General features: G+C 45.2%; 2 protein-coding genes across 2 annotated transcripts; both read left to right on the top strand.

The window, feature by feature from the left end:
- Window positions 1–354: 354 nt before the first annotated feature.
- LOC106811817 (integumentary mucin C.1-like) lies at window positions 355–3,097 on the top strand. The gene is made up of 5 exons (XM_014815539.1): window positions 355–427; window positions 1,178–1,311; window positions 1,661–1,773; window positions 2,153–2,368; window positions 2,656–3,097. Exons 1-5 carry the CDS (start codon window positions 359–361, stop codon window positions 2,739–2,741), a joined length of 618 nt encoding a protein of 205 aa, XP_014671025.1. The 5' UTR covers window positions 355–358; the 3' UTR covers window positions 2,742–3,097.
- Window positions 3,098–4,136: 1,039 nt separating this feature from the next.
- LOC106811814 (dopamine receptor 4-like) lies at window positions 4,137–5,090 on the top strand. The gene has a single exon (XM_014815534.1). The coding sequence runs from the start codon at window positions 4,137–4,139 to the stop codon at window positions 5,088–5,090; it is 954 nt and encodes a 317-aa protein (XP_014671020.1).
- The last annotated feature ends 4,461 nt before the right edge of the window (window positions 5,091–9,551 follow it).

The following is a 9,551-nucleotide window of genomic DNA, read 5'->3' as shown; positions in this document are numbered from 1 at the left end:
TCTCTCACTCTCTCTCTCTCTCTCTCTCTTCTCTCTCTCTCTTCTCTCTCTCTCTTTACATACATTACGTGCATACACTTACGTACACATGTACGCACGCACGCACGCACGCACGCACGCACGCACGCACGCACGCACGAACGCACGCACGCACGTACGCATAAACACACGCACACGATAACAAATTTAGACTAATGGAATTGCTCTTTCACTTATTGGAGTTTCTTCACAAAGGGTTGTATTATTGTTTCAATATTTGAAATGTGTGCGTGTTCTTATAATGTCAATAATTGTTGTGTTTCCTCCCGTGACAGCTGAATGTGGTGGCGTGCAACACCTTAAGTGCGACGAGACGGGAATGATACCGAGTCCTGGATATCCATTCGCTAGGACATTACCGCAACAGAAATGCAGTTGGTTATTAAAGGTATATAAACCTCAGCGAAATATACACCATGTCAATACCGAGCCGCATAGCAGCGTAGGACGATCTGAATTTTGCCGGAATTTACTATCTAAACTACGCTCTGAATCACATTATTCTTTTTTGCTGAATTTCCTGTTCACAAAACTATAATATGACATAGAACTATAGCTTTGGATGTGATTATAAAACAGATAAAACTCCGCGGTCATGCGAATCTTAAGGCTGATTATATTATTACTAATTGGGCGTGACATGCACATTGCACTATAGTTATTAATACTTAATGACTACATTGTGCTTACGTAATTACCACTGGAGAGGGGCATTTTCATACGGTAATAACCACTGGAGATTGACGTCTGAGCGTTTACATTGTTGGATGGTAACAGTAGACCAACTGTATTACTATGTACTTTTAAGATGTGATTACGTTTTGTCATGAGTCAATTCGAAAGAGATGATATAGTCCCTATATCAAGTAATCCTGGTATTATTAAAATCATTCCCATTGTCCCGCAACAAATAAAATCTTGACGCTGCTACCTAATATGCTTCCATGCATTATGCATCCAATTCGTGCATTGATAGCAGCATTCATTGAATAATGAGTAAACCCATCGATCGAAATAAAACAATATTTAGGCCAAACGAGTCATGTTGCATGCTATGCCATGCTACGTTAGATAACGCATGTTGCTGTAGCTTTTGATTGCGCGTGCATTCTGCATCTCTGCTGTTGTAACCACGCAGGCGCCGCATAATGGAAGGATAACACTGTGGTTCGATGTCATCAGCACAGCCTGGTTCGGCAGCTTTCTGCAGCCGTGTCCCGACTACGTCGAGTTTAAATACAGAAACGACAGCCTCATTAATCCTGGCGCAAGGTATGTCAACCAGCGATCCAGCGTAGAAAGCGCCTGCATCGATTTAGCCGTGCCCTATAGATCCTTGCGTACACGGGAGCACGCGCCTGCATCCTGTAACCCAGAGTCAATACGCGCTCGGCGCAAAAAACACGCTCGGATGTAATATTATTGCAGCGATGTGTAAATTTCATCGAGGAAAAGAAACGCCGCGTGTAAAGACTGAAATTTACCTTTAAAGCCCAAAACAATACGTTGCTGAGCGCGATGTTTGCCAATTAACCGCAAATGGCGAAGGGAAAAATGAAATAATAATGTTAGTTTTTGTTACCTATGTTGAAATTAATAAAACAATTTGTCCTTTTTCCAGGTTTTGCGGATACGACATCCCCACGTTCACAGTTACGACTGAAACAAACGAGGCAGCAGTGTTGCTGAGAATATTCACTCCCTTCACTGCCATGTTCAACGTGCGATACGTGGGTAAGATTATCGAAGCTTTGCATTGGCATGGAAACATTTTAAAACTACCCCTATGTTTCTTGCCCGTCTTATTTCTCCCTTCCTATGCCTCCCCTTTCCCGTTAGTCTCTCTCTCTTTCTCTCATTCTCCTTCTCTCCCGCTCTCTTTAACTCTTTCGTTTTTGATTGCTCTCTAGCTTTTACACGCTGTCTTTACATCCCGCCATATTTCTCTGGTTCTCTTTCGTTTGCAGTCTCTTCTCTGTCTTTCTAGCTCTTTTTTACTTCATCTCGCTATGTTTCTATCCGCCTCTCTCGTGATATATTGTAATCACCGTGTGAATTATAACTGTAATTGTGTTTAAAATTATTAAACGTGGCGCGTGCTGCTTAAATGCAGTTACATGTAAAGATCCAACGAGTGTAGCAACATCAACCACCACGCCGCCAACGACTGCGACAACCACTATGCCGTCAACGACTGCGACAACCACCATACCGCCAACAACTGCGACAACCACCATACCGCCAACGACTGCGACAACCACCATGCCGTCAACGACTGTGACAACCACCACACCAACGTCAGCAACAACGCCACCGAAACAAACAAAAAGTAATCACGCATTTTTTATAAATGTTGTCTATTCACGATTAATTATTTTTCATTTGTTTAATATATTTCGATCACCTTTTAAATATTTATTTGACCAAATAAAGATAGGTATTAACTATGACACGATTATGAATGATGTGAAATATTAAATGTAAAACTGTGTGGAATATCACTGCTATTCCGCGCATCTCAAATGACTAAAGCGCCTTTAACTATTGCTGTTGACGTGTTCTGTAACTCGGAACAGATTTTACGGTTCAGATCACAAAGAGTTTTACGACCGACAGGGAAGAAACCGGAGGCTTCCAATTTTCGTCTACCGCTACCAGCTATCACAGCTCTGAAGAAACTCATCAGTATATTTCGGGGCTAGGCGAGCACTCGTTCGCTAGCACAACGGCAGATGGAGATCCGCGGCCAGTGACGGAGAGTGAACACATACCAGTTTTCACGACACTCAAGCTTGATAGGACAACACACTCTTCAGGAAAAGTCACGGCCGATGCTCAGGCTTTATTAATCTCAGTATGTCTAGCCTTCCTTTGGCACCTGTTAAGATTGTTAACGTAAGCTGTGCACCGTATAACAAACCGATGGGATTGTTTATGCCTGTATTCTATTTTGTTTCAAAATTTGTATTATGTATTTCGACGAGTGAATTTGCCTTGTCAGGAGCTTCATAGTTCCGCTGGCTTTAAACAACTATTTATATTTGCATATAATGTGTATTAATATAATGTGTATACATATACGTATATATTTTTTATATTTTCTCATAAATATATGAAAATAATTAAGTTATAGTTATATATAATTGTGTTACGCGTATGCTCGCGTATAATATTTTACGCGCATAAGCTATGTCGCACTCGGCTATGTTATAAATCGGAAAAAAAGATTGCTGGAAAATGGTATTGTATGCGCACGCGCCACACTACACTGCACATAACAGGTCCTTCGCTGATCAATATCGTAGTATCAATATACCCAATGAAAATAAAGACACGTGACACATACGCACACGGTTCGTGGAATATGACACCATAGGTGCGCACCGTAAGCAACACAAAGCCATATATGTGTGAAATAGATGGGACCGTGCACACGATCGCGATCATCATATTCTTCTAAAACGTCACAGCATAGACATCGTTCGCGCGTGTGATACTACATACATGGGACTGCATCTACATTGACGTCTCGTCGTGTCTATATAACCACCTTGTGTGTAACTACATACTGTGCCGGTACACTGTGTGTAAATAACCAGCCTGTTCTGCTATATAGCATCTATAACAAATACGACATACGCATCCATATCCATATGTCGTATTTGTCATAGATGCAAGCATAACATGTTGAAATAAGACTGGACAATATTGACGCGGCTTGCTTTGTTATGTTGCGTGTAACGTTTATAATGTAATCATCAACGTTGTGGATCAGTGACGCAGCAGAGCCCTGATCACTTGTATCACTGTCGGGTCTCGGACAGCAACATGGCTTCTACACAAGCTACCAGACGATCGAAGGCGTTCCCTCCCGCAGGATAAGCGTATATACGACTTTTAGCAAACTTTCAAGTATTATCTGTTATCCCTGCTGAATTATATATAATTGTATAGGAGTACGCGCAAGCCGATGAGAGAACACTGTCGTCATTACACATGGTTACGTCTGCGACGTCCGTGAACGTAATAATACGTGACGTGTATACAACACGCGTGCTACGTTGTATATTATGCAGTAGACGTTACACAGATTCGCCATGAGCAACAACACAACAGGTGCGCTGGCGTCGGATGACGACCAGCAGATGGCGCTAGTGGGCACAATCATCGTCGCTCTCACGATGGCGGCCATCAACGTCGCCGTCGTCCTCGGCAACGCCGTCGTCGTCGTTAGCATATGCCGCCACAAGGCGCTTCACGTCGCACACAACTACGTGCTGCTGTCGCTGGCCGTCGCCGACCTGCTGCTCGGCGTCGCCGTGCTTCCGGTGCACGTCGTCTACGCGACGACCGCCGTGTGGACCTTCGCCGCGTGGTACTGCCGCGTCAGCTTCGCTCTCGACGTCGCGCTCAGCAACTGCAGCATCCTCCATCTTTGCGTCATCGCCGGCGAACGCCTCCTGGCCCTGCGCTGGCCGCTACACTACCGAAAGGTGGCGCGCGTCCTCGTCGCGTGGGGCGTCTGCCTCGCGTGGCTGCTGTCGGCCGGCATGGGCATCGTCGTCGCCGCCGTTCCGCGCTCGTGGCACGGCGACGGCGTTGTCGAGGCGGGCGGCGCATGCGTGCTGGCCGTCACCTTCCGCTTCGCCGTCGTCTGTGGGCTGCTCTCGTTCTACGCGCCGCTAGCCTTCATGGCGGCCGCCTACGTGTGGATGGCGCTCACCGTCAAGCGGCAGCTGCGTCGCACCGCCGCCGCCGACGGTCCGGCGACGCCGGCGGCGCGCGTCGCCGCAAGACGCCTGCGCTCCGAGGTGGCGCTCACACGCGCAATGGCTGCCGTTCTTGGCGTCTTCTTCGTCTTCTGGCTGCCGTTCGCGACGCTCAATCCGTGGGTGGCGCTGCACGCCGACGCGCCGACGTCGGTGATGACGTTCGCGACGTGGTGCGGCTACGCGAACTCGATGGTCAACCCGATCGTCTACTCGATCTTCAGCGTCAAGATGAGAGCCGCCTTCTTCGCCACGATCCGATGTCGAGGTGGCGTGTCGTGAAGATGTGCATGCAGCTAAATATCTGCTAATCGCGTTCGAGAATTACTATTAATAAATAAATTATTATTACTATTATTAAATATTATTATTTAAATATTTAATAGTAGGCACTACTCCTACGGCGGCGGCGGCGGCGGCGGCGGACGACGGGGCCGACGGGCGACCGGGCGACGGGCGACGACGACGACGACGACGACGACGACGACGGACGACGAACGACGGACGACGGTCGACGGACGACGGACGACGGACAACTACTTTTGCGGCTATACTGCTGCGGCTACTGCTGCGACTACTGCTGCAACTACTGCTACTACGACTACGACTACTACTACTACTTCTACTACTACTACTACTACTACTACTACTACTACTACTACTACTACTACTACTACTACTACTACTACAATAATGCTTGTGCAATAGACTGCGCAAGAGTTCCAGCTGTTCTTGCTATGGAAGCGTGACTGTTATACGGGGCTTATGAGGGATATAATAAGCTGAGAGCCAGTGCTCCGCCAACATTCACACGTTTTAGTGTTTTTTTGAGAGCAAATTTTTGAGAGGAATCGTGCAAATGATGATACAAGCAACAAATTTGGCACACTTGTTCTCCAAGTGATACTAATCAAATCTGCCCGATTGGCCAATTGAAAATTCAAGATGGCCGCCAAATTAGCCTTTCGAAGTTGACGTTTTGCTTAGAAGTATTTGTAGTTGTCCGATTTGCATGATCTAGGTGTGGATTCCTATGTTTTCAAGCCTGCTGAAGTAGATTTTTCTGTTTATAAAGCACACTGACACATCTTTTTCAAGATGCCCAACAGATTGTCTGTTTTTCATTATGTAAGCTTTGCCCCGGCTAGTAAAAGTTATGCATACCATGCCACTGGTCCTCCAGCTGCTACTGTTCACATATGCAGCTGCAGAGTGATGTGCAGAGGATCTCTGACTGAAAGCACTTGCATCTTCCTTTGCAACCTTTCTTACAGGAACCCTTAGTCAGTTTCCGACAGCTCGCTGCAATAGGGGGTAGTGTTGTCCAACATATCTGCCATGTCTCTTCTTTCTGTGTCCACCCCCATTCAGCGGGACTGCTCGTGTCTGGATTGGAGATGGTTGCCTGGCCCCAGATGATCCCAGCCTGATAGGCCGCACGCTTTGCATGTTCTCTGAGGGCTGCCTGTGTTGGTGGACTTGAGTTGTACGGCCTCTACTTGCGGGCAAAGAGATCTAGTCTTGCTTCGTTCACACCATGCAGTGGCTGCGCTTGATCTGTCGTACACGAGGACAACAAATCTCTCCAGCCTCTGCAGGGCAAGATCACGAATCAATGTTAGATGCTGGCTGAGATTAGTGAATTGTTCAGAAACATCATCAAATACGTTCCAAGTCTGCCATGCAGATTTCTTCGCATTTCCACGGAAGGCAGACACGACGTCACATCCAGTGAACGCATGAAAGTATGGAATCCCTCTAGCTTTCTCAAGCCCTATTAAAGAAACTACCTCATGTACTGGAATCCATCGCATCTTGGCTCCTTGGCCAAAGGCAATCCACATTTTCTCAAGATCTAGTTCCTGTAAGGATGGCAGTACAAATATTGCTATTAGTAGCACGTCCGTGTCATTAGCCTTAATGATAATAAACTTGCTCCCATCAGTCATTGCATCCCTGGCGTGTCCAAATATTTGACTGTCAGCTTCTTCATGACAACATGGTGACACAGCATCCAGAGACTTCCTTGTGTTGCTAATGGCATCTTCTCCTTTTGTGACGATGACTGTGCTTGCGGTTTTTGCTTCACACATCTTTTCCACAAAAAAGTGAAACAGCTCAGTCTTGTTGCTGGCGTCACAAAGGAAGCTTTGCCAGTTTCCTGGTGTCTTACTCGTTCCTGTCACTCTTCATCTGATTCCTTGCCCCCTTTTCGACCTCGTCTCGGATTTCAGACTTCTTGTATACATCAAAGACTACGTCCACTCGCTCGTACCTGGCACCATAAGATTCCACCTTTGGGATGATGTCTTCTTTAGCATAGTCATCAAATGTCTTTGAAGTACGTGGAGGTAAGGCATTGATAAGTGCTGAGCCATCAATGATGATTGCATCTCCCTTTGGTTCTCTGTCTGGGATGTTCACTTGCGCTTCAAGAATTTCAACCAGCTGTGACTTCTGACACGAATGAAGCTTGCCGCTGTCACTGAGAGATGCAGGGTGTGACTGATTCTCGTGCTTGAAGAATTCTTGCAAGTCACACTGCCTGTTCTGTCACGAGATGAACAGTCGCGAGAATAACTGACAGTCGTTTTTTAGGACTTTCTCCTTAGAAATTCCCTCATCCTGCTTTTGTTTGAAGAAAGAAACAAGGTTTTTCTTGATTGGATGATAGAAAGGACTTTGACCTTTTTCCTCTAGCCCCTCTATGAATGATTGGAACTGCTCTTTGCCCCGCCGGTGATGTGTAGCTACCATTTCAGCTAGAGTTGGGTCTGCAATGTTCTTCGTGTCTAGCACCATCAGGTCGGCTGATTCTTCTTGGAATGGGTTGCCTATCTCCTGCATCACTGCAGAGAGTGATTTCACCTTTTCAAAGAAAGATTTCTGGGCACTCAGTGTCTGCTCATGGTGTCTGCTGCTGTAGGTGGCATCTTTTATACCAGACATGGCCTCGTATCCAGCTACTAGACTACTAACTTCGGGTCCAGCGACCATCCACCTACGAAGTGCTGACGGGTCTTCTGTCAACCCAATTGATCCTCCGTCACATTTGATCACTGCATTATTGTGCTCGTGTGCTTGGTCGATCGCTAGGGCAGAGAATTTACTTCTTGACTTGTGGATGGCAAAGTTCCCTTTGTAAAACTCCCTGGCCACATCTGGATGTTGTTGCTCAAGTGACATCATATCTCGGAGGTGAATTGAGATCCATCGCGCATAGTTGACATTGTTATTCGCAAAGAAGTAAGACACCAGTTCTGAAAGTGCTTCACGGTACAAGTTGAAGTTGTCTTCTCTGAATGAGCGGATCAGGGTGAATATGGTGAGCTCCATGTCCAGCACCAGACTCCAGAACTGGAACTGCGGACTCTCTTTCCTCCGTTGTTCACACCAATCCTCAAAGGTTATATCTGATATACTAGACTCTTCAGAGCGGTAATCATGGTATGCCTTCTTCATCAGTTTGTAAAAGCTGCATGCAGTGATCTGGTGTGCTTGTCTTGTCCTGGTAACACTGGATGCAGACAGGTAAGACTCTGTATGGTCTCAGTATGACTCTGGTAGTCTGACAGTATATGGACTCTGTATGACTGACAGGTTTCACAGCAGTGATGTCACCTCCATCACACGCAGAGACCTTTTGTGTACTACCCTCATCTAGTTTAGCCTGCGAGCCAACGCGGTTTACTAGGGTGTGGCCGATGCCGTGCACTAGCATCTTCTTGAAACCATAGATGAGAGTTGGGCCAGTGGTGAGGACCAGTGCCAGTAGTCCATCCAATGAATGTGGCTGACTGCTGAAAACAAAGGTACTACCTCTAACACTACACCCCTACACCCCATAGCTATGCAAACGTATGAAAATCATAAACAAATGTGAAAAGTGAGAAAAATATGTGTCAGTGTGCTTTATAAACAGGAAAATCTACTTCAGCAGGTTTGAAAACATAGGAATTCACATCTAGATCATGCAAATCGGACAACTACAAATACTTCTAAGCAAAACGTCAACTTCGAAAGGCTAATTTGGCAGCCATCTTGAAAAATGGCCGCCATCTTGGATTTTCAATTGGCCAATCGGGCAGATCTGATTAGTATCACTTGGAGAACAAGTGTGCCAAGTTTGATGCTTGTATCATCATTTGCACGATTTTTCTGCTATCTCCTACACTATTTTCGACAATTTACTGTACAACCAGTCGGCAACATGCAACTATGTCACCTGTACATATAAAATAATCTTTTGTGTGCAATCTATCTTCATGGAGAATCTATTTCAGAGCTCGTACGATCTACATCATCTGCATTATTCTTTGCCTTACATTTGCCGAAATCTTTCAACCGTAATAAAGATATAATATAGTAATCTTTACTCACGTCTAAATTTCAGTTTACTTTTTCTAATTCAATCACAATGCAGTGTTGTTATTTTGCTATGAATTATACGTACCGTATTTTAAAAGTAATATAAGTCATGCTTCTTTCTGCTTCAATTTGTTCATACTTGCTGAAGAAATATAAATCGCAAAATTTATTCTAATTGGCTAATCACTTTTAAACAAATGTCGATAGGCTGATTAGAATTATGAAACTACTCTAAGATTTATGTATTACATAAATTATCCTGGGCAGATCTGGTCTACCTGTCATGTAATATAATCAAAATAAATGGGGTAGTTTCGCTGAACTGAAACGCATGTAGACCCACTAATCTCCATAGTTCTAAAGAAATTAATTAGG

Source organism: Priapulus caudatus, unplaced genomic scaffold (assembly GCF_000485595.1).
Source record: "Priapulus caudatus unplaced genomic scaffold, Priapulus_caudatus-5.0.1 Scaffold579, whole genome shotgun sequence".
Lineage (NCBI taxonomy): Eukaryota > Metazoa > Priapulida > Priapulimorpha > Priapulimorphida > Priapulidae > Priapulus > Priapulus caudatus.
The sequence above is the reverse complement of the archived record's forward strand: the minus strand, read 5'-3'. Positions and strand labels throughout refer to the sequence as shown.